This window comes from Strix uralensis, chromosome 5 (assembly GCF_047716275.1).
Source record: "Strix uralensis isolate ZFMK-TIS-50842 chromosome 5, bStrUra1, whole genome shotgun sequence".
NCBI classification, from domain to species: domain Eukaryota; kingdom Metazoa; phylum Chordata; class Aves; order Strigiformes; family Strigidae; genus Strix; species Strix uralensis.
In genome coordinates, this window is record NC_133976.1 from 72,271,339 (window position 1) to 72,296,690 (window position 25,352).

The 25,352-nt window shown below is 40.4% G+C and overlaps 2 protein-coding genes across 7 annotated transcripts in view; both read left to right on the top strand.

Moving 5' to 3' along the window:
- Window positions 1-15,115, top strand: part of IPO8 (importin 8) — a 51,716-nt gene extending 36,601 nt beyond the window's left edge. For 3 of the 6 annotated variants that reach the window (XM_074871585.1, XM_074871586.1, XM_074871589.1), the window contains 4 exons: window positions 5,389-5,594; window positions 7,046-7,303; window positions 7,984-8,100; window positions 8,809-15,115. In XM_074871585.1, coding sequence (XP_074727686.1) covers window positions 5,389-5,594; window positions 7,046-7,303; window positions 7,984-8,100; window positions 8,809-8,906 — 679 coding nt within the window. In that variant the 3' untranslated portion in view covers window positions 8,907-15,115. The other 3 variants (XR_012629297.1, XM_074871587.1, XM_074871588.1) reach the window with 3 other exon arrangements.
- A 1,549-nt stretch (window positions 15,116-16,664) lies between these two features.
- Window positions 16,665-25,352, top strand: part of TMTC1 (transmembrane O-mannosyltransferase targeting cadherins 1) — a 185,358-nt gene continuing 176,670 nt past the window's right edge. The window contains exons 1-2 of the mRNA XM_074871591.1: window positions 16,665-17,585; window positions 19,690-19,752. The gene's annotated coding sequence lies outside the window, so the exon portion shown is untranslated. The remainder of the gene's footprint in view (window positions 17,586-19,689; window positions 19,753-25,352) is intronic.

Below are 25,352 nucleotides of genomic sequence, written 5' to 3' on the forward strand. Positions count from 1 at the left end.
TGTCTGTATTTGAAGGTGTTACCATAGCAGTCTCTCCTTGAAGAAAAAAAATTAAAAGTATTAAATTAAACGGATAAAAAGTGGGGGAAAAAAATCTCTTATTCATTATAACAAAATGGACAGTTCATATTATCACAAGCATTCTGACTTCTTCTACCTGCTGTGTATATGAAATGTCTACAGTGCATCCTGTATCTTAACATAAAAACACATCTTATCAATCAGAGGGGTTACTTAAGCTGGTGACAAAGAAGAATAAAGGACCCAGTGTTCCTCATTTCTTTTGGAGTGCCAGTGGCTGAAAAATGGCACCTTTAAGTCTACCTCTCCCATACCTTGTGGTAATATTATTGTTAATTACTACATTTTTTTTGTCTCTACCAACTCTAGAAAAGAGCAAGGTGTTTTAGGATTATTTATTTTTTTATGGCTGAAGCAAAGTTCTTGAGATTCAGCTCTTTGTGCTGTCATTTTTTCTACTGCAGATCAAATGCTGAATGCATACAGAGACAGTAGGAAAGAAGATATTCCCTGCAGGTGGTAAACTTGTCATTTCTTTTTTAAAAGAAATCAAAAATGAAAGAAATTTATAGCCTTAAACAGTTCATCCTGGAGCATTCAGTGAGAAACTAGTCAGGTCTAGAGGGGAGAAAAGCTGCAGATCTAACTAGGCTCCAACCTCAAGTACTCCTGTGAGCTACAGCTTAACTTTCAGTTCTTTGGTGTTGCTTTTTGAAAAGCATCAGCTACTGCAACTACTGTTCAACTAAATTATTCTTCAGAGCTGAGACAAAAGTTGACAAAGCCTATGAAAATGAAACACAGAGATCATGATGCTAGATTCTGCTCAGACTGTGCACTTGAATGGCAGTGGAAGATTAAAATGTATCTCTTTTGATCTGCTGCTACCAGCAGTGAAATAAGTATCTGTAATATGGCTTAAATCCCTTCAGTGCTGTCTCCTCAGTGTGTGGCTTCCAGGTGTAGGGCTTTTGCTATAGTACTGCTTGTCAGGGACTGTGATGTGATGTAAGGGAGTTCCTCCCTTTCCCTCAGGACAGCACTGCCTCTAGAAGACCATTTGCTTTTGTAAGGGTAGTAAGGGTCATCATCTGAACAGCAGCCACATATTCAGATGCCTAACTGAACAGGAAAAGACAGAAATGCAAACAAAATCTGGCTTTCTTGAAAGCCTTCCTTGGGTCCACCCCTGCAGACTTCACGTCTTCATCAGTGAAGGCAGCAGTGGGCACCCTGATTTGTACAGTCCTTTTTTCTCACCAGCCATCATTCACTGCCTCTTTGATTTACAGTTAGATTGCTTTCCAGCAAGAGGCAGTTTTAGGCTTAAATTCAAATCAGTTGTAAGACTCACAGATCCTAGAGAAATTGGAGAAGATCAAAGCAGATCCACCTCCAGGTGTGAAGGACCAGGTGAATCTTACTGTTTCTTTGTCAGCCATGCAGGAAATCTGTGACTTTTTAGTAAAATTGGCTCTTGAAGATGCTTTGTCCACATAAATCTCATACCCCTGTGTCCTTCTGTTCCTGTGAAGTTTTAGTAGCCATAGATCCCGCTCTGCCAGCAGTAGGGTTGTGCATGTCTGCATGCTCTCAGGCTGGAGCCAATGGTGTTTGCCAAAAGAATGCAGTATTTCTTGAGCAGCGCTTGTGAATGCATGAGATGGAATCCATGGGAATAATACATCTTGAGGGGGAAAAGCAGTTACAGTAAGATAAGTAAGTGTTCTTCCATTTATTAAAAATATGGAATCTATTTAAAACTGATTAGAAATTTGGAATATTAAAAATGATCCAGGCAAGGTAAGCTCAGAACTCATTGTAAGACTATGCATAAATCCAGTATGTCATTGTGGATATTACATATCTGTGGATGTGTGCCCATAATGCCCATTATTTTGTATTTATTTACTTCTAAATGTTTTCTACAATAACTTCAAACTGAAAAGCCGTTTGTAGAAACATTTGTTCCTTACTGCTTTCTACCTTTTCCCTGACAGCTGAAATTTGGGTGAGACTTCTGCATGACTTATGCTTACTCTCATACTAAAAATTCTTCTGTGGAAACTAGAGTGAAAGGAAAATCTAAATTGCTTTTAAAAACCCCTCAATAAGTGATTTTATTTTTTTAGAAGCTGAATAGGGGATTTATTTGATAGGAGTTTAAATAGTTAGAAATCCTAGTCTTCTCATAGTTGTATATAAAAATCCCAGTCTTATATATGAAAACAGGGTTGGTTCCAACTTTGCAACTAGAAGGAAATGGCTAATTATTTGCAGTTTGTCCAGGAACTGGATTGATGTAATAGAAAGCAACTTGATCCTCACATAAAGGAGCACAGCAGACCAATAAAGGCTTAGTGATTTCCCTTTGAAATACTTTCAGCTTGGTTTAAAATACAAAAAATTCTTAGATCTTTTTGTCCTGTGTTGGAAGGAAGTGTATTAGCAAGAAAAGGTCCTGCAGATTATGAAGACCACACGCAGCTTGTTAAAAACAGCCTTGCCTAGGAGTTGTGCATTGCACTGCCGTGTGTTGCATGTTTAGCACTCCAGGCTTGATATACCATTGAGGGAGCAAGCCGAGTCCGTGATTGTTAGGGAGGACTATTGTGTGCTGCTGAGCAAATAAGTATGGATCTCGAACACAAAACACTAAGGAGAATCATATCCAGGCTCCCTCATGCAGACGGAAGGGTGGTGAAATAATGAGCTTTTTGATAGCAAAGCAGTGGTCCTGAAACCATTCTTTGCCATTACGAAAAGATGTAAATGATGTAAAACTGTGGTTTGCTTGTTCAGTCCTGAGGGTACTTGATACAGTTGAGGTGTAGTAGAATGCTGAACCTCAGGCAAGGCAGATGCTTATCCTGGTGTTTGTCTCTGGCAGGTGGAAGAAACAAGTCTCCTTCTGGCTCGGGTTCACTAAAGATGGCTTGATGCCTGGATTTCTGCTGTCCTGCTGGGCCTTTTAAAAACATGCATATTCTGAAGATGTGTTCATTCTTACAACTTTTCTGTTTAGAAGCTTGAAAATGGAGCATGACAAATATGCTGTATTTTTTGGCCATTTGTGCTGCTTCCTAATGATGACTCCCTTTTAAACAGCAGTACTTGGTTCCTGCACTTTCATTTGCTGTCCAGAAAAGATAATTTAGTATGAAGCTAAGCCACTAATTACTAAGATTTTTTTACATTTTACTGTGTTGCATTTTGCAATTGGCATTGTGTAACAGTAGCTTTTTCAAACGTTATAAAAAGTAGTGCCAAGTGTCATTAACTACTCTGGCACATGTACACTCACAGTGCTTCATTATACATTTGGGGCTTGAGGAAAATTCATGGCTCCCCAGTGTCAAGATGCAGGATAGAAATCTTGTGCATAGATTACAGATCTTTGGTCAAACTTGGATGAAGGTGCTGGCAGAGAGAGGAGGTAGAGAAAGTTCTTTCGTTTTGTACTTGCAGTAAGGACAACTCTCCCAAAAAAGCTATGCTTCATTCATAGGTAGCATCTTCTTTAGCTTGGATTTTGGTCTTCACAGTGTTGGCATGAGAGCAAATGGCAATGAGCTTGTTTTCAACATAGATAAACTGACAGGAGTAAGAGGTGCAGTTATTTTTTCGTGAAAGCAGACCCTGTTCCGTTGACTCAGTTTCCTTGGTTGATTTGTATGCCCTCTTTTGTGCCCCATTCCTTCTGAAAAGAAAGTATTGCAGTTAGCAGTGATGGAAGGACGCTCTTTGCCTACTTGCATTTTGGTACATTTTTCAACACGTGTAATGGAGCAACCAAACCCATTATGACAAAGTGTGTCATTTGATAAGCCGGTTGACTTTGTTTTTCTTGGAAGGTCTTCTGTGATCATAATGTTACGCATGTTCACATATAATTTATTGTTGTTGTCAACTACTCTCAGAATGGAATCACTTCACTAAGCCCTAAAAGGACTAACAACGTGGGAGGTGTCATGAAATCACTCTAGATCCCCAGCCTTGTTTTAGCTCATGTAAAGTTCAGAAAGCTGTAATCATGATCACTTGTATTCCTTAAAGAGTATTACAGTCAGTAGCATGTTACATGGGACCTTTGGTAATGAAATTGTAAGCACTTTTAAAATTGTATTTCTATAGCAACTTTTGAAGTGGTTGATTGAGCTGACTATTCCCCTGTAAGCTTTATTGCAGTCTGTGGTGCAAATCTTACTAGTTTCTTCTGTCTCAACATGTTCCTCTTCATTCCAAAGTAAAACTGATTCAGTAACAGAAGTATCTACTGAGAGTCTGGAGGATGGCCATTTTCTGCCAACTCTGGAGGTTTGCTTGGTTTCTGTAGGTCTTGCTGAAGTTTTTTGCTGGAACTACTTGTCCTATAGAAGACTTGTACAGAAGCTGTCAGCATCAAATTGAAGAATTCAAATAAAACAAGCTTCCCTCAAGCCCTTAATAGCAAAATACCATAATGTTAGAGAAGAGTTGGATACTATTGGTGTTTCCAGTAAAGGAGAACCAAAGAGTATCTACAGAGGGAGTTAGAGGTTTTTTCCCTGTCTTGTTTGAAAATAAAATCTATTTCTGGAAGTGAAAATCAATTTTTATTTTTAAGAGCATAGGCTCTTACCTAGTTTCCTGGCTATGGTCATATAAAAATCTTTCTGCTGCTAATTTCATTATTTTCTTTCCCTTCAATTATCTATAGTTTGTTTGTTTTACTGGAGGTCTACTCATTTGCAAGTTCCTTGTTTGAGTGTACAGCCGATTATTCTTGATATGATGGAATTATTTCCCTGCTTTCACTGGAGTTACATGTCAGAAATTGGATTTATAATACAGCCATTCTGATAGTCTTTTAATAAACATGTTTAAATACAGCTAGCCCTGTGGCACTCCATAAATGCACCCTGCATTTCAGTGAATTCCTGCTTTCATTACTCTTCACTAATAGTCTTTCTGCTAATTTCAATCCCTGCAACAGTACTGCTGTCGAAACCAAGGCAAATTAATTTTCCATCCTATTTAATTATGATAATCTGTATCAAATGCTTTATTAAAGACAAGATATTCTACATCATTATTAAACAGTATTTATTTAGCATTACAAACTTTGCATTGGGTAATCAGAAACAGTTGTTTCAGGAATTTGACCAGTGCTTGAAAGGTATTTAATTGTTACTGGACAAGTACTTTCCAGTGGGGAACTTGCATTCTGAACAAAGGAAATAATGTGTTTAGGAGCTTCAAACACAGACTTTGAACACAGTCTCTATGGCATTGTCTTCTGCCATGTTAAGCACTAGGACTTTAATGCTCTCTACTTATCCTTGCAGTGAAAGTCTGGTTTTGTCTAACAAGTGTGTGTTGTTTCAGACTCCATGACAGAAAGATGTGTATAATAGGACTGAGCATCCTAATGGAATTGCAGAACCGACCGCCTGCAGTGGATGCTGTGGCTGCTCAGATTGTCCCTTCAATCCTCCTCCTCTTTCTGGGCTTAAAACAAGTTTGCGCCTCACGAGAACTCACAGAACATGAGGATCATGCTAAAGATGAAAAACACGTTGCAGAAGATAATGGTAAAATCTCCCCTTTTCACATTGTGGATTTTGTCTGGATTTAATTTAAAGGGGGTAAGAAATTGCAGTTCATTTTTAAGACTCATTAGTCTGCTGAAAATAGCTCAGCTTACTGGGTGCTTGAAAGATCATCTTAGGAATTGATTTTTCCTCCCAAAATGTAATCAAAACGTTTCAATGTATAACAGCTAACACTTTGTGAAAGGGTAGCATTGGTTTAAGAGTTACAATAAAACTTGCAGGTCTGCTGTTCTGGGTTGTGAATGTGCTCTGTCTTCTCGCATAGGCAGCAGGAGTTTGCCAGGACTGCACTGGTTATATTCTTGATTCCTGGAAAGAAGCTGTTCCTAGTACTCAACTATTTGAAAGACCTGTTTGGTTGAACTTTGAAGGAAATCCTAGCAAGTTTTCTTTGTCCAAATGGAAAGTGATTTGCAAAGTCAGGTTTGAGACATCTGAGGTTCCTGGAGTAGACAGACCTCTTACTGCTGTGTCTGCCAGAAGGGCAAAAACATCAAAGAATACCTTGTGGAGAGAATTGCGGGGAGTGAATTCTACACAGCATTTCAGGCAGATATGTGTGGCTGTATTTGACTTGGAACAGGAGATAGATGGTTTGAGGTCTGAAAATTAGATTGGATGTAAACAGATTATGTAATCCACTCAGATTTCACACATGATTGTCCTGTAATGGAATTACAGAATTCTTCTCAATGCCTAGGAATACAGTATGGAAACAGCACATTAATTTTCAAATCTCTGTCCTGCTTGTTGCAGATATAGTCATCTTTATTCTTTCTAAACTGTTAACACAGGAGGACCTGAAGGTTTGGAATTGGAGGGGGATTTGTTTAATCTTGATTATAAGTCAGAAATATTTTTCCTTAAGTAAGAAATAGCAGTGTTTAGAACGGCATGTTGGAATTGCATTTAATTCAGGATGTACTAGTTGTTTCATAAGTGGGGTGGAAGGTAAAGCTAAGAGAAAGATGCTATTTTAACTTTGTTCAAATAAAGGAGCACTCTGAAGAATAGCAGGCAGATATTTGGTCTACATCTGGTTTTCTCTTTGTTTTGTGTCAATTTGTGAAGTCTATGCGAGTCTCTGTTTGTAATTTAAAAAGCACAGTGATGGAACACTTTGTCAAAGACACATTTCCTCAAAATTTTTGGATCCTATAATTGCACAATGACAGCATAAATGAAAGAAAAATGATGGCAGTTTCGCATTTCCAGGAGTGCTTAGAAACAAAAGTTTAACTGATCTTGAATGTAGGAAACATTAACAGCTTCATTTTTCCAATTATTCTAAAATTTTGGGGGAAGGATGTTAACAGAGGGTCCCCTTTCCAGCCAAAACCTAAATTTATTAGTTATTCTTCATTCATAAGTCATTGTTTCCTTATACTTGTTAAACTTTTTTTTCACAAAACACATCAATGCTTTTGCAGAAGAGATACCGAGTGATGAGGAGGAGACAAATGAAGTGAGCCAGGCGATGCAAGACAATCACGGTGGAGGAGGAGGAGGAGGAGGAGGAGGAGGTGGTGGAGGTGGAGGTGGAGACGAAGAGGATGAAGATGATGATGATGATGATGACGACTGGGATGAAGATGCATTGGAAGAGACTGCTCTTGAAGGGTTCAGCACACCTCTTGACCTTGAAAATGGTGTTGATGAATACCAGTTTTTCACACAAGCACTTTTAGGTATGTGTTTGCTAGTTGGCAGAATGATAAAACATGACGAAATAGTTTGGAGGTTTTTACAATCATCACCAGGAAAAAACATTTTCTTTGTTATGAGTAATAATTTAGATTATTGAAACTGGGAAATGTGATCTTGCCTTCTAATGTTAGTCCTAAGAATTTTTTGGCTTACAAGTATTGCAAAAAACAAATGGTAGCAAATACGCCAGAGATTAATTCTTTTCATGTTTTCTTTCAGAACTTTTCAATCACAGCCTAAGTAAGTGGGACTCAGTCACTAGAGGGATTCCTATATATAGAAATATTTGTCACTTTCTAGATGTTAAAATCGTAATGGAGAAATTTTTTTTTCTCTTTCCTGTTTGACTAATCCTCTTGCTTTTAATTTTGGTATGGGTTTTAAACTAGAAGATTCACTTCATCATTGTCCATGAATAATGACCACATGGTTAACTTTCTGTTTCAGAAAGCAGAGGATGTGATTAAGTTCCCCAGAATGGATTGCCTCTACTACAGTGGGGATTCTGTGCTAAGAAAACTGACAGGAATACTGAACCTGTTTTGCAGTGCAAATTCTGTTTTAAAACCAACCAGGGATTCAGTGTGTTTCATTTTGTTCTTCTGAAGTTAACTTGCAGTGTAACATGATAATCACTTTTCACCCATTCCTGTTCTGACAGCGGTGCAGAGCCGAGATGCAGCCTGGTACCATTCACTGACAGCACCATTGAGTGAGGATCAGAAGAAACAGCTGCAGGAAATTTATACATTAGCAGAACACCGGCGAAATGCTGCAGGTGAGTCACTTCTCTGGGGCCATTTTGTCTGTTGCAGGGATGTTGGAACTGCATCTAATCTGTAACAACAGAGAGAATAAATAAATCTCTGTGCTAATTAATGTTTCCTGAGAAGCATGAGTAGGATATTGCGCTTATATTATCTCTTGCCTGGAAATGTGTGTTATTCAGAGAGATTACTGTTGCTTCTAATTAATTGCCTTCTCGTTGACATGTGCTGCTGTTTGAACAGGGTACCAACTAGTTTTGCACAATCTGACATTTGAAATGAAGAGCAAATTAAGGCAATATCTAGCTGTCAGCCAGGCACTTGATGAAGATTGCTATAGATTATTATGTGTTTAGCAGTTTTGTAACTTTTTAACTGCTAACGTTGCCGTCACAATCAGTGTAAGGTTTTAGATGTTTAGAAAGCTTGTATCATGGAAAATAAACTCAGATTTAATTCAAAAGCATGGAGGATAGTCTAACATAACACTGACTCTGTAGAGGATTCATTTCTCAGCTCTGTTGTAGAGGTGTGTGCATTTATGCAATTAGAGAAAATCTGAGTGTAATGTATTACTGTCACTGCATTTAGGGAATGAAATTTTGACTCAACCTAGAGTTTTTTCCACAACTTTATCTTCTTAGCTGAGCTGTATTGTCTCTGGCAAAAGCATTCCCTATACACTATTTTTCATATCCTTTCCTTTTTTTGAATTCTAGAGACTAAGACAATAGAACAACAAAGCGGCTACGCATTTGACAACAAAGGACTGATCACAGCATTTAACTTTGCTGGAAGTACTCCTGGTGGCAACTGAAGGATCAACTACAAAGGTCCATGGGAAGGGTCTCATCATTACATTTTCTTGAAATCATTGTGACTTCTGAGTAATAGGGGAGGGTAATTTAATGCTGCTGAAGGTTTTCTGGAAAATAGCAGTGTGCTTCCCCCACCAGAATGCTCTTTCTAACCAGCTACTGTAATGTACAAATTCTTGTGGTGTTTTTATAATTTGATGGACTGAAAGGAAACATTTGTCCTCAAGGAACCTGAATGACTGGGAGGGGCCAGGCTGCATCTAATTGAGTTGCACTTCTCAGGTTTTTGCTGTGCAGAATTGATAGATTCATATGGATAACAGTGCCTTCTGTTGTACATGGATTGCCTGAACAAATGGTTTTTGGAGTGCATTATAATTTTTTAAGTGTAAGGACATTTCTTGATACACTGTAAGCCTTGGTTCCATGTTTTCCAGTCACCTGCTTTTTACTACTTGGTTTAATTGTTCGTTGGTTGCATACACATTGCTGGATTCAGAGTATTATCTCATCATCCCTATTTGGTGCAGACCAAATGTGTAGAGGGAGGTGTCTGTTGGAGTTGCAAAGCATACACTGGGTACATCAAAGGGTCTTAACAAAATTGCAGATTTTCCCTTGATGCAGTAGTCTTAAATTATTACTCTTAGCCCTAAAATCAACTTGCTTGAGTTATGATGGCATGCATGGCAGGTGTCTACCTTAAATCTGCATTGATATTACCTCCTGCCTGGACAAGCAGGGTGGCCCTTGCATGTAGATGTTCTACATGACAACTTTTTGTTTCCACTATTTTTGATGAATATTGGATTTTACTTGGGATTCTATAAACCTTTCTGTTTTTGTTCATTCATTACCAATCCAGTGGTAGTACTGAATAATGTGGTACAAAATATTTACAATATTTTATTCATCTTGCTAGAACAAAAACAACTCCAAACTTATATCTTCTTACTCTTACACTTCTGTGATTGAATTTCTGGTCTGCATTCCGTTTGGCTGTTCTTGTTCCATGCTGAAATTTCATTATCTGCCAGACTTTCTCCTAAATTTTGAAGACTGGTTTCTCATAAATTGAAACACATATAACAAGCTGTTTGTGAATATGTTCATTTAGTGAGAAACTGATAGCAGTACTAATTTGAATAGGTGCTCCTCCTTTAGATCTGTTGAGATCGCAGTGGTGCAGCCAAAATAAGTAGGGGTGCTTTAGAATGTGAAGTTTGGATTGGAGATAAAATGTTTAGATCTGATTTTGTCTCTATGTGTTAATTTCTTTATGACTTCAAAATATTTACCAAGCAATTTTAAGCACATACTGAAAATGTATTTCTTTAGAGCAGTACCCTGACTGCAAAGTCGAAGCTCTTCCCATCCCCCATCACATTTTCAACAACTGTAGCGAATTACAGATTCCTGGCCCTGCACTGTGCTGAAGCTTTCATTTTTTATATGTCAGAGTAATTATAATTCAGTCTGATAAATCTGAAGCACTCTATGCCTTGGCTTCTGGAAAAGGCTAAAGTGTCTCTGCCTGTTCCTTGCCCCATCCCCTGGAATTTTCTCAGCCTGGCAGCTGTGGGGCAGAAGGTTCCCCACTGCTTTCCTTTTTCCTGCACCTCTGTGTCAGACTCTCTCTGGTGCTGTTCTCTGCTGCTGATTCCCGCCCCCCCAGCAGCTGCAGAGTATAGTTGGCCTGGTTCATGTAGGTTTTTCACTGCTGCTACTCACATAATAGCAACAGTGAAAATTTCTCACTTTCAGGTCTGTTGTACTAATGGAAAACTGTGAGAATTCCAGGGTCTGTATTTCCAAAAGGGAACAATACATTGAGCTGCACTGGACAGGTTCTTTAAGCTCAAGCAGCAGAGGGCCGGGACATCCTTTATTTTGAATGTCAGGCCACAAAAATTATAGGTCACTTTTGCAAATTTAGGCCTGGGGGTATATTGACTGAAGGCGTTACATCCGGTTTGTTGTGAGTTTCTCAGAAACCATAGAAGTTTTGAAATCCTTCACAAATTTAAGAAATGTTTTTTAGAAGTTAAGGACATGGACAATCTCTCTCTTACCTGACAACTGAACTTAAGTATTAGGCAGATAAACTGCTTAAGCCCCTTATTATTTTATTCTAAAAAATGAGATTGTTGAGTTGTGTTTCTTTCAAAGCCCATTTGCCTTTTCTACACTGGCGTGCAGAGTAGAAGGGGGATTTATTTTTCTTCTGCTAATGAGGTTGCTTGTACAGTCACAAGCTAATATTTAGGAGTTAATGTGTTCAAGGAAAAATCTGCTTTTGCATAGAATCATCTTTGTGTCACTCAGCTGAACTATGGCTGCTCCCTAGTTCTGCTTCTTGTATACTTTTCAAATCAACTGCCAAGAAAATTTCATCCAGATGTTTCTTACAAGGGGTTTAATCAGCAGTGTGGAGTCGGGAATCTTTGCTGTCTATTTTGCAGTGGGGGTCAGAGATGTCTGAGGGGAGGCATGTAAAAAGGTTAAATGCCCTTCCCTTCCCAGGAGATTCATGAGCAAATGTTTCTACTGGCAAAAGCAAATGTTAATTATTTTATTCCTTTTTTTGAAAAGGGTTTTCATCCAAAAAGATTTATTGGGCTCTAGCCTCCACTTTAACATATGGTTCTCTTTTCACATGATAAATATCCGTTTGTACATGATCATAAATAGGTAATGGATTTTAGGGATTTCTTTCTGAGCTGTGTCCAGCTTTGTACTGCATTAAAGGGAGAGTAACACAAAGTGCATTACTGTCTCCCTTTGAAGCCAAGGTAATAACGGAATATCAGATACCAGTATCGGCCAACGAAGCATGATATATTTGCCATTGGAAGTACAGAGAATCATAAATGTATTGTAAAATGAAACAAAGTCTGATAACTGGTGACCTATGTTGCCCCATGCCCACATTCCCAAAGCAAGAAGGTAACTTGTATGGACACCATGGGGGCCTTACATAGGAAATTAAGCATTATGTAGGTTATAATCATAGCAAATGTTAACTTACATGATAAGCTGCTTTTTCAGATAAATTTAACTGATCCTGGGTATTGAATTGCATATGCTGTTTTGTCAATCTTCAAAGGAAAATAAGAATCACCACATGTTTTGGCTGCTTCGTTTTGTTCTCTCTCTTTCAAAGTTGAGGTACTTGGTTTGCTTTCATTACAAAGCAAAATCTTTAATCAAAATGGCCAGCCCAGGAAGAGTGCAGAATATCAAGCTGAGGAAGAAGCTATAAAAACCCAAACCTCAACAGTCCCCCCAAACCCACATGTGCACAGTCTGATTGAAATAGATGTGCTTTGGGAGTGTAAGGCAAAATATGTAAAGAATGTTACACAAAATGATACTGTGAGATTCTTTGCTTTAGGGGAAAAGACTGCCTGCGGAGTGTCAGGGAGGCATGAAGTGAACTGGTTTAGGAAATACCCTTTACCTCTGAAGTCCGGGAAGTTCAGGAAGTTTGAGACTCTGGATTCCATCATACATTGTAGAGGAGAGAAGGTAGGACAGTAGAGGATTTTTTTTTTTTTTTTTACTATAGAGCAAGAGTCTATCTTGAGATTTTTGTGAGCCAAAGGAATTATAGACAACACGAATGATTAACTGTCTTTTGTTTCCAGAATACTTTTCAGCCTTTTTTGTTTCCCTTCTTTCCTTCTGTTTGCCAACCACTGTGTTATCATATATTCAGGGGATATTCAAAACACCTGAAAAGGTAAAGCTTAAACAATTTTATTTTTTTTTAAATCCCGTTGTTCTTGAAGCAATGCAACCTGTACATTGCATTTGTATCTATAGAACAAAGTCTCTCATTTGACATATGCAGATGATGCAGAACTACAAAAACCCCTCACTTTTGCCTGTGGTTTGATGAGCCTTTCAGTGATTTCCTTCTTAATATGGATGCTTTGAAATCCCCACACCTTGTACTGAAATTTGCCCAAAGGATAGTCAGAAATGCTCTATGTAATGGATTACCCAGTCCTAATTCTGAGAAATGCCCTAGTCAATCTTTTGATAATGTTTGACAGTCTGGTGGTCAGTTCCTCAAGGATCTCCATCTCTGAGGACATTCTTCAAGTCCAAGAGACTGTATTTTTGCAGGTGGACAGGGGATCATATTTCCCTCATTGCAGCAAAGCATATGGCAGGCATGGCTATCAACTTCTTAATCTTATGAGTGAAAATAGCTCTTTTCTCTTGGATGTCAAATCTTACCCCAAACGGATGGGATACAGTAGAGATGGATGTTCCCAGTGTGTTAAAGGAAGCCAGACACTATTCCAGATACCAGAAAGTCTTAGCATAAAGCCATATCATAAAGAGGATATATGAACAAGCGAAGCTGCTTGTTTTTGACACCTCTTCCACTGCTACTACTTTTGTAAAACCAACCAACCAAAGCCATTGTAAAATGAAAGAGAACTAAAGCAGTGCTAGTTTCAGGTAGAAACTTCTCTGGCCTATGGATCTAAATCCCAATACTCACTGCAAATGCACTCAGATACTTTTCAGAGTATGCGACATCTGTATGGATATCAGTACCCTAAGTCTGAAAGCCATTAATGAGAAGAAAAGACTTCATGTGATTTTTCTCTGGCAGAAAACAGATGCATCCCTTTAAAAAGTCTGGGAACTCTTGTTCTGACTGATGTGCAGTCACTGATGGGAGACACTCAGTGGGATTACAGCCTGTCTTAGATTGTCAACATACCTTCTACTAAAGGGCTACTTAAAGTGCTCCATGCCTAGGGAGCTAACTGATGAACCACTTTCCAACTAAAGAGTTTTGAGGAACAGCAGTTCAGAGAGAATCTGCAGGCATATGTAATCGTTATGAATTGGAAAAGCATCCATTTCAGTTGAGGTGATGCGTTCAATATGATCTCAGATCTCCAGTGTTCTCAGTGTTTCCTGGATCTTCTAGAGGAGCGTCCAAGAACTTTGTCCCATGCCTTTCTCCGGGAAGAGAATGTGCTCAGGCAGCCCCCGATTTGGTGTGATGCTTCGAACTTGGGATCAGAAAGCAATTTTGATTACAAGTTGGTAGTTGTCCGTATCAGAAAAATGAGGTGAAAGCAATATATTAGTCCTAAGATTCTCTTTATAGGCTGTATAGAGGTTCACAATTTTAAGTGCTGGGCAATGTGCATGGTGAGGTAGGAGATGACCTTTCAAATGCATTGCTTTCTCCAATGTGAATACAACAGTGTCAGCTCCAGGATTCACCTGAGGTGAATGGAGAGTGTTGGTCAGGGACTGCCTGCTGGACCATCTGGGATTATGTTAGATGAAGTGAAATGCAAAAACTGAAAAATTACTTGATAGTTGGAGCTGTCAAGCAACAAAAATGAGTGTTTTCTTGAAATGAGGTTTTAATATTATGTTCAGGTATGGTTTAATTTTCAGGTTTCTTGACCTAACACAAAATACAAAATTACTACGTGACATGGAGGCCTATTGATTTTTCACAGGACTGTTTACCATTGAAGGTGTTTGTCCAAGAATTGTTCCTCATTTTTAGGTATTTTCAACATGTTTGTTGGTAAAGTTGCACATATCCCTCTTTCACTACTTCCCGTACACGGAGATCTTGGAAATGAACTTAACAAAAGGAAGAAGAACAGTGCTTTGAGAAGAGAAGACTATGCATAAGCAGGTTATTTTTAGAAAACAGAAGAGCTATGGCCTCTGAAGAAAATACGAAACAATAAATATTTATACAAAAGTGTATGAGGTAAAGAAATGAATATAAGACAGTATAAGTGAGACTCTGTTCTTTGATCACAGCTGTAATTTTTTTTTCATTGCCAAACAATGTGTGAATATTGCTTTTGATTGCATGTGTAAATCACTGGAAATGGTTTTGGGCTAAAAAAGAGACCAAAGAGGCCATGCAGATTTCTTTTGATATTAGAAGCAAAGATAGGAGGCCATGCCTGCAGTGACTAGAGGGAGACTGCTATGTGCTACATTAGCAGATTGAATTGCAGGATCATCACCTCTGTAAGAAGCCTAAAATACTAAACTGTGGGTTGGCTTTGAGGGCAAGAATTGACAAATGCATTGATGACAAGAAGAACCTCTTCCTAGCTTAAAGAATTCTGTACAGTGTTCTCTTAAGCTGTGCTGCATTTGCTTTAAAAATAGTAATAAATCTTATTGCTTAGGTCGAATGTTACATCTGTTGTGCATTTATATGGGAGGAATAATATTTCTTAAAAAAATGTAACATGCCACCTACCAAGGAGCCCAATCTCATTTTATAGCCTCTCTTCATACAGCCATAAAACTTATTTGCAAGAACACCCCAGAATTAATTTTAAACAAATGTGTGTGTTATCCAGAGTTAATGTGTGCATTTGTGTAGCAGTGTGTGTTTGTTAATCTCAGACTTGTGAAGGCGACTATTCACATGCACGCTTTGCCTGCAGAAGAACATAACTGACATGTGATGTAGGTAAGATCATTATGGGTCATCCAAATACAATTCTCAAAATATCAAACTAGTGAAGATAGCAATCTTGCAGTCCTGAGAGAAGGGATTGCACCAGAGCTTGGGTCAGTCTTCTGTGCATGGAATTCATAAAGAAGATAGTTTTACTAAGCCTCCACAGGACAAGAGATTAATCCTGATGAAACTACAAGCCTGGTATTTGTATCAGTGGAGTATTTCCCTGGTGGTGAGTTGCTGAAGTAGCCTGTTTGCTAAATTGTACTGATTGATAATGCTTGCTCTCTTCTGTACAAGGGCACTTCTGTGAATCCTCCACAGTCTCTCCAAGAGCAGTGGTTAGTGGCCCATTTTTATAAATGGGGAGGTTGGGTTAGTGTAGTTTGCCGAAAGCCATAGCAGTGTGTTGCAGCTGGCATGAGAAATTAAAATTCTGGCTCTGCAGAAGTGCCTGGGAGTTTTGCCATTTGCTCTAATGGCGTCAGGATTTCACCCAAGAAATTTGCTAGGTCCTACTTTTTGGATCACTGCTAATACCTTCCAGAGAAGCTCTGCCAGAACATACTTAATTTATGAAATTGCTTAGTAACAGTGAGTTCCTCTATTGAGCTGCAATTTTAATCTGTCTAGCAGTGACATTGTTTAATTGTATCTTGTGCGGGTTGCCTGGTATGACGAGATCTCCTGTAGAAAAATGGTTCTTGTCTGGGTGACGAATGACATCCTGATTGCTAATTCCTCTTAAGCCTTTGAAGTGAACCTGATGATGTGGGAGCAGAACTCCAGGTGACCCATGGTATCATCTATACCATGTATCAGGGTGTTGGGAAGTTTATAGCCTCTCTGCAGGTATTAACAAACATGCTGGATCGGTTGTGAAGTTGTAGGTTGTGATTGCCACTTTTAACAGGCTCTAAAGAGTGTATTTTTTACCAAAGTAAATATATGGCTCCTATGCTGCCTCCTGCCCTCTGACAGAGTGTTGATCTTCTTTTAGCTTGAATCACATTCTTAAGCTGAATTTTAACTCCAAATCTCTTAAAATGGTTATTTCTTTTGGTTGGTCCCTAGCAAGGGGGAAAGATGATCAGTGTTTGCTTTCTTTTGTTACCAGGTGTGTTAAATGAATAATTTAAATTATTTAATTACCAGTTTGATTAAATTACTGGGCCTTCAACCAATCCTATTCAGTTTCTTACTGAATATATGTTTTTTCTGGCAGAGCTCAAGCTACATGGATTTGTGTGCACACCAGGAAAACTCTCCATAGTCATATAAATGAGATTCAGAGTAAAATATATAGAGAGAGTCTGGAGAGGTCATATCAGTATATGAATAATGGATGTTTTCTTTTTTATTAAAGGTAGTGTCCTATCTCTCAGCACCTTGTAGAGCAGAGTATGCAACTGCAGCAAATACAGGTGCCTTAAGCAGCTTCAAAGTCTCCCTACTCTATTAAATATAAATAAACTGTACTGTCCTTTTTAGCACAACATACCTTGCCTTGCACCTGACTGCTTCCACAGGTTGTTGTGCAGAGTGCGATAATGGAGCCAGATGGCTGCACCTTGGTGTAGGGATTTCACCGCAGCTGTGGGGCTGACACTGGGACCTCAGTAGCAGTTGTGGCTGTGCTCTGGAGGAGCTACATCTGTATGGAAAAAGCACACCCTGTGTCGTGTTTTCCTCCTACCATAAGTATCTTTCTGGAGGATGCAGGGTGTTAAGCAAAACGGCAACAAGAGTGAGTGGAGAACACCGCAATGCATCTGAACGTGCACTGAACAGAACCAGCTATCGCCATCCATTTCTATGTATAGACCACTCAGAAATGTGTTGGCATGAAGTGACATTAAACAGACACGTGGAGTCTGGTTCCTCAGTACAAAAAGGATCGTAGCTGTTGAATTCTGCCAAACAAGAATCAACTCAGGGTGAACAGTGTGATTAGCTCGTTTTGTATTACTGTTTTGAAGACTGACAGGATCTGTCTGAATCATTGTGGGGGGAAAAAAACCCAGTCTGGCCAAGAGAGAGTCCATGCACAAGAAGTCCCCAGAGCACTGATTTCACTGGAAGAGCAAGCATGGAAATTGCTCCGAGGAAGAATTACTACTCCTGATGTTGAGTTACAGCATGTTTATCCCATTGTATTGTTAATCAAAAGGTTTCCTGATCTCATGAAGGTAGGACTGAGGTAAGGAGGTTGCTAATACTTTCCCATTGTGCTCCTCTGATCTGGAAGTACGGCTGATTTCAGAACCCAGGGCTGCCTGGACCACCGGGCTGGAGGACCTAAAGGACTTTCCTGGCTGCCAAAGGTCATTCTGTCAAGAAGGGAGAATCCTGCACAGTCTCAGACGGCCTCAGTTCTTGTGGTTGCTTCTTCCTAACTCTTGCGAAGGCACATTTGATTGTTTAATGGGATTTTCTATTACTTAGTGATTGATATTCTTCTAATAAAATACACATACTGAAAAACCACTGCCACTGTGTGGCTGAAGTAGCAGCTGTTTGTGGTTGCAAACCATGCCTGGCTGCCTGTCACAGAAGGGTGGGGGAGAGTGCTTGTGTTCATCTCCCATCTGCTCTGATTAGGTTTTGTTACCCTCTTCCTTTGCTGTCTGTTTTATAGCTTTAGGATGCAGCGGTCTTCCAGGGTGTCAGAATCTCGCCTTAGATCTTCAGCTTCTGTTTTTTGTAAACAAAGAAATATTCTCACTTAATCATGATTCTGAATTCCTCTGTCTTCCTCTCAGATGTGCACCTCTTGGGGGTTTGTGGCTGTGATCTGCTGAATTAGGAAGAACTGTGGAGTGATGCCAGATTTTTCTGTCAATAGATATTCCCACAAAGCATGGATTATTAATCACGAGATTCTATTATTCTGTTTGTTTCTTTAGATACAGTATTGTGTAAAATGTGTTCAAATAGATTTTGGGCAATTTTTTTCAGTGTTTCAGAGCCCAATTACTGAATTAGGACCCAAATCCTGATTTAGTGAAATTCTGTAACTGTACAGGAGGTTGGGAAAGATACAGAAAACATGAGGCAAACAAATCCAAGGTTAACTATGACAAGAAAAAGAGAGTATTGCTTTGTTTATAAACTGTAGACTCAGTTTATAGCTTCATATTCTTGCTCTGTTCCTGATTTTAGGGGGGGAAAAAAGATCTAATTTTCTTTTACTTTTCATTTGGGTATGGAATTATAGTTGACTTTTAACTCCAGATTTTACTTTATGACAGTACTGCTGCAGGAAAAAAAAGCACCGACTACTTAATGTCAGAGGACATGTGCTATATTTTGTTGCCATCTTTGTGGCTTTCATCCAAGGTCACTTGTGTTATGGGATGCCCGAGTCCAAGATTTATTCTGCTGCAGGAGATTGCTTAACAGGACACTAACAGTTCATAATCTAATGAATTTCCAAAGCTGTGTTAAAACACTGGGAAGCATTTTATCCTTTCCTGAATGATTTCTGTTTCAGAATATGATTTTGTACAATAACATTTTTTTACTGTTTTTTATAATGTCCCCTTTTTGGTTGAAAAAAAAAATAGGGGGGAAAAAAAATCACCAACTGTGGATATGACCTTTAAAGGCACAAAGGTGAGCACTAGTATGTGTAGTGCTAATGAGGACATGAGGTAAAAAATAAGCACACCACCTGATTTTAGGCACCTAATTTAGGTTAGGAGGCTTATCTTGTTAGGCTTTTGTAGGAGAGTGGGGGATAGTCAGAGTTTGCTCATCAGATGCTCTAAATCACCCTCTGGCAAAGCCAGCTTCATTCTCTTCTTGTAAAGCGAGCTCAGGGAAATGAGCTGTCCGGGTTGGGTGGGTAATTCTGCTAATGTGGGTACACCCCTGGTGGGTTTATTTGGAAGGGAAAGAGAAACACTCAGGAGGATTATAACGAACAGTAATTAGAGAAGAAAAGTCTCCACTTGTTTGCTGGTTGTGTGCAAGTGTATAGTCAGTTTTGCTGATGCTTGTACATGAAATTCTGAAACACAAGTAATTTGATGCATATGCTTTGTCTTGCTACAGTGAATTACATCCTTTCCTTGCCCAGGAGCTGAGCTGTAGCTCATCTTCTGTTTTACAGTGTGTTATGTTGCCTTAATTGCACCATCTATCGTGACATTTTTGGTGCTTTTTATTTTTGTCTTTTACTGTGGATGCTCTAACCCAAGTAAATGATACTACAGCATTCAGGAAACTTGTCAGCCTGCATTTAGGTCAGCAGTTCATCAGTGAGTGCTATGAAAGATAATCTATGAGCATCAAATTTGTAGGACCTTGAAAAAAGGCAGTCAGCAGGAACAGCCTAGAAATCTGTTGAACAGAAGCACCTAAAGGTAGGTAAAGTTCTGATTATGAGTTACTGAATGCAGTGACCCCCTGGGCGTGTGACGTCTAGATCCTGGGCTTTGTGTAGACTATTAGCCTAGCTTTTAGAATTAGGGGAAGACCCTAAAGAAGGGAAGCATACAACACATGTGGGGAGTGTGTTACAGAGCTGCATTTTCTATCAATTTCTATTACTAGCCCTGCTTGAGAACTTAGAACCACTGAATAGTTCAGGTTAGAAGGGAACTTAGGTTTGTAGTCGACCTGCTGCCCAAAGCAGGGTCAGCTTGGAGATCAGAGGAGATCGCTCAGGATATTTTCCAGTCAGTCTTGCTGTTCTTTCTGTAGGATGCGTGGGGGAATTCAGGGTTAGTAGTGGTAGAATAGCTTGGCTGGGCCATGTGGGCAGAGATGATTAGGAGGGCAGGTGTTTGACTTGTTCAGAATGTGATAATGGCAATGATCTCGAATGAAGTGGCTCCGCTTTAGACAGTCAGAGGATAATTAGACTTTGCATTTGAAAGGAAATGAGCAGAAAAGGCAATAAGCATTAGGCATGAGTCCCACTACCATGCAATTTCTAACTCTGGATACTACAGCTTGCTTGAAGTAGTGTTAGCTTCAACTGCAAGGGTATGTCGCTTCCTCAGAGCAGTCCAAAAGCTGAAGCATGAACTATGGAGTTCTGTGTTACAGTGAACTATAGAGTTGTGTGGGAGGGGGAGGTATAAAAGGAGAACCAACATCAGAAATCAGTGTCTGCTTGGATTGCAAAGTGTCAGCAGGTGTCTGGTAGGTTCTGTGTGCTGAGGGAAGCAGGTGGCTCATTATTCACAAGAGAAGAAGGAGCATCTTGCTGACAAAGGATCTAAGCACGTGAGAGCTATATGAATGGAGGGATCTCTGGAGGTTTCAAGGAGATGGGTTGTGACCCCCATGTTCTTAACCTTTTCCAAGATGACAAAGCATATTGAAGGAGAAAAGGCTATACAGGGAAATACTGGCTTTTGAAGGTTGAGAAAGGCACCTGCTGTCATTTACATAGTTTTACAGCAGGGGAAAGTAGAGGCACATTCCTGACCCTGAAACTATTTGCTCAACCCTAGTATAGAGATGTGCAGCCAGCACAACTGTGCCTTCCAGTCTTGAGCTTTGCTATCAAACTTTAGCTTCTTTGCAATGATCCATCAATGCAGATGTATTGTCTCTATGGATACAGTGGAAAGCCAGATAGGAGAGACCAGGCTGTGGGAAGGCCTAGATAAAAATGTGGCAGTGAGGAAGAGGAGGCACACAGGTATGCACATGATTAGGGAGAAGAGTGAGAGCTATTGATACAGAGCATGTTTTCTCCTTCACAGCAATTTAGAACACATTTGTATCTTTCTCCTATGCTGTCATTTGTGGGGGAAACATTTTTCCTCTGGTACCAAACCCAGGTCACTGCCACCAGGCCGAAGCCTGCCACGTTCAGGTACAGCTCTGCCACGGACCACCCAAGCTCCCCAGTTCCTCCAGCAGCTCCGAGATGTTCATCCCGGTGTTCCGCCTGCAGCTCCCGCTCCGAAGGACACTCGTGGGGGGCACCGCTCTGAGCCGTGTGACCTGGGCGCTCTGCCGGTATTTAATTCACCCCGGCAGTGGCGGAGAGGGAGGGCGGCTGCCCCCCCCCTCCCCCGGCCCCGCGGCGCTGGGAGCCGGGACACGCGTGGGCAGGGCGGGAGCCGCAGTGCCGCTGTCCGCGGTGCTGACCGCCGCCCGCCCCCCCGCGGCCCGGCAGGTCCGGGTGGGGAGGCGGAGGGTGTTCTGGCTGCCCCTCCCGCTGCTGCTCGGACAGGCCCCTTCGGCTGGGCGGGGGGCGCAGGTTTTCAACTGGCTTCCTGCTTGGTCTTAAAAAGATGGGCTGCTCGATAATCTTTCTGTCTATACTCTCCGAGTCATTTCTCAAATAGCATGGCTTCATGGCCCACTGGAACCCAGAGATTTTCACCATGGCAGATAACTCTGTACGTCTCCAACCAGGGCTACCTTTCCTGTTTCCTTGCAGAAAGCTACTATTAATGAAATAACTATCGACTAAGCTGAGCACAGTGGGGAGTTCGCGCGAAGATTGTTCTTCTAAAATGGATCTGCTACACCAGGACAAGGAACAACTCCGCTCCTACCGTCCCAGCACATTAACTGTCAGAGTTGAAAAACTTGAATCCTTAAAATCCTGACTGAACTGATACAACTGAGCTTCTGTATGCTCTTCATTACAATACTTGATTGCCTAGAACTGCTTACAGTAGCTAAAAATATCTGATATATTCAAACTATCAACGACACATGCAGGATATAATACTGGATGCCACCCACTGGCTTGAAACATTTTTTCACCATGTGCCTGACTTGCTACAGGAGCCAGAAGGCAGGGAGGCAGACAGGCAGGGGTGACATTGAAAGAAAGAGGCTCCCTTATTACTTATCTAACTTTCTGGATCAATTTGTAGTTCAGAGTTTTGTAGTACTAAAAGCTTTTTGCAAATTGTGATTATTTAAATTGGTGCAATCTCTCTGATGATGTTGGAGAGCTGCTTCAAGTCCAGCATTTCCTAGGACAGCTGATAGCAAAAGACATTTCTATAGGTTTTATTACATACTTCTAACACTGTGGTTTGGTCTACAGCAACCTTTGGGTCCATGAGAAGATCATATTGGGCTCAGCTGTACCATTCTATGGGTGACTAACATTTAAAGATTTAACGTTTTTAGAGTAAAGATAGATTTATTTTTCACTTTGACATGTTCATGGGTTCCTTCTGGCAGAGTATGTATGCCAGTCAGGATCAAGGAAAAAGAAATCTCATCGCCCACCATCACCTTGATTCCCTAGGCCAACTGAATATCCAAGGAAGGAATATTTCAGAGGAGAAGATCCTAGAGCTCTACACACATGATTTCTGATACTGTAACCTCTGTCAAACATCCCTTTTAGCAGTTTTCTGAAAAGCCCTTGTTAGCAGTCTAGGGCACTTTTTCCTCCTGCTATTACCTTTACCTTGCATTTGGCCCTGTTTCTATTTATTTCAGAGACGACAGAATGCCTTTGTTCAGAGTGGCAAACCTTGGTTGTAAGAGTCACAAATTTGCTTTGCAACTCTTTATGTATAAGAGCTTCACTTCTGTATATGTTGTTCCCTTCACTTGCAGGAAGGATGTGAAGTTTCATCTACAACAACCTTGCTTTTAGCATAAGGGCTTGTCCTCAGTATTATTGTTAGTATGGGACATTTTTACATTCTATATTAGAATTCATATGATTCTAGAAATCCCTGCTTTGTTCCTCCCATGTGTTCAAATAGTGGCTGTACAAAGGAGACTACTCATCTTGCCTGTGCCAAGCAAGAACTCATTTCTGCAATTGATGTGCCATCACCCAGTCTTTGCCTGCAGGACTATGTTCTCTGCATAGGAAGAGTTAACTGTAGAGGTTGTACTCCACTCTTGGAGTACAACCATTTATAAACCTTCCACAACAAAATGCAAGAAGCGTTTCCCATTGCATGCCAGAAGTTGTGCCTTGGGATTTCTATCATATGTGACTTTTCATCCCATGATCTTCAAGAATGATGTATCTGTAACACTTAAATTTTTTTAATAGTGAGCCTGTTAGGAAGATAAGGTCAAGCAGAGCTCAGCTAGCCATCAAGATGATTTTCATTCTGTCTGTCACCAATCTGTCATTCCCAGAAGACTAAATTTTTGGTTAGGTTTGATTGCATGAGGTGACAGGTGTAGGCTTAGCTGCCCTCTTCTTTGCAGTATTTGAAGCTTAGTTGATGTTGGTTGCAGAAAGATATCAGATACCTTCCAAAACCAAAATGTTTAAATCCAGGCTCTCAGGCCAAGTGGAAGGAGCTTCATTAAAGCAGAGCAGTGTCTGTTATGTCCCTGTTATAAAATACTAGTTTACTGACCTGATTATTCATATGGACATTTTAGAGAGAGACATGGAGCACCCCCAGTTGCTCTGTGAACTATCTCAACATATTCACCTCCTAGTCTCCCTGGTCCTTGGTGTGACTAGGCCCCAGGGAAACATTCTATGTGCTTTTTCTTCCCTGTAAAGCAGGAAATTGCCAGTTTTGCATTAGCAAAGGAATGAGACTTTGATGGAGTCCTCTCTGTGCTCCACTGTGATATAAGGCTATGCAGTAAATTTACCAATGGCTTCTGCTACTCAACAGGATCCCCACCCTAAGACCGTGTGGCAAATGTTCTGGTTTTGGAGCACATGTCTAGGCAATATGTCTCTGTGATTAAAGAGGCAACAGAGCAGCTGTGGCAGCATGTGTTTCATCCTAGTGAACAAGGGCAAGGCCCTGACCTACCTAATCTAGTTGGCCCTGCTTTGAGCAGGATGTTGGACTGGATGGCCTGCAGAGATCCTTTTCAGTATTAATTACTTCATGATTCTAATATAGTTGCCTGAGCATATAGCCAGAATCAAGGGTGGTTTATACAACCGGTGCTGGAGCTATTGCTGGTGCAGCTGCTCTTGGGCAGAGGTTTGCCTCCAAGTGCTGCCTTCGTTTCTCCTGATGAGCGTGGAGGCACTTGGAAATACAGTTCCTGGGACTGCACTGTGCTGTGGCTGATTGTGCACTCTGAAAACTCTAGCACATGGCAGCCCTGACATGCCTCTGCCTCCCTGCATCCCACACTCTGTTCTCTGCCTGCCACCACGGATGTGGCTGGATGACTACTGACTACCTCTTTGCAACGCTTGCACCAAAGAGGAATCCCTGCAGCTAGACGGAGCCCTTTTGGGCAGCTGTGCTTTGTAAAACGCTCATGAATCACGAGATATGAAAACCTAAGGCTGCCTGTCACCCCACCTGGTGATCCATTGCTCTCTGCTGCACGTGGGTCATTCTCTGTTTCTCACAGTGTTTCTGGTTGCACAAGCTAGGACTAATTTATTCTGTAGGCAGTCCTGCATCTTTACTGGAATGCAAATTTCATATACGCCTTTCTACTGCTTCCAAACAAGATAAATCACCCAGGACTTTAACCTTTATTTTCTACAAATTGTCTTTTTCAGTGCTGTGTGCATGAAACCTCCATGTAAACAGGCAGGAACTGAAAGAGCAGGAGTTCCTTTGAGTTATATGTAACCAAATTTGAGCCCAAATAGTGACATTTATAGAGGCAGGTGGCTTGTTGAATAGTATGCTCAACTGCAAGGCATGATACTAAATGTCAGTCTGGGAATGCCATAAATCCTATCTAAAAAGTGTTCAGCTTGTTTTATGTTTCAACATGCTAGCCCAAAGTTCCACACATAAGAAAAGAATAAACAGTGTGGGTGGCATAATTGTTACTTTTTTATATCCCAAACATACGCTTTTAGCAATCAGGACCTCATAAATTTTCCCTCAATGCTTGTCAGCGTTGCTTTGGTTGCCAACCAGGGGCTTTGAACTCTTCTGGCCCTTCTCCAGAGCTATGATCTTGCCTGCACTGATGTCTGCAGTTTTGGGGGTCTAGTAAAAATGCTCCTGAGAAAAAAAACATAGCTCCTATCAGTGAAAGACAGAACTTGACAGGTAGGACTAAGACTTGT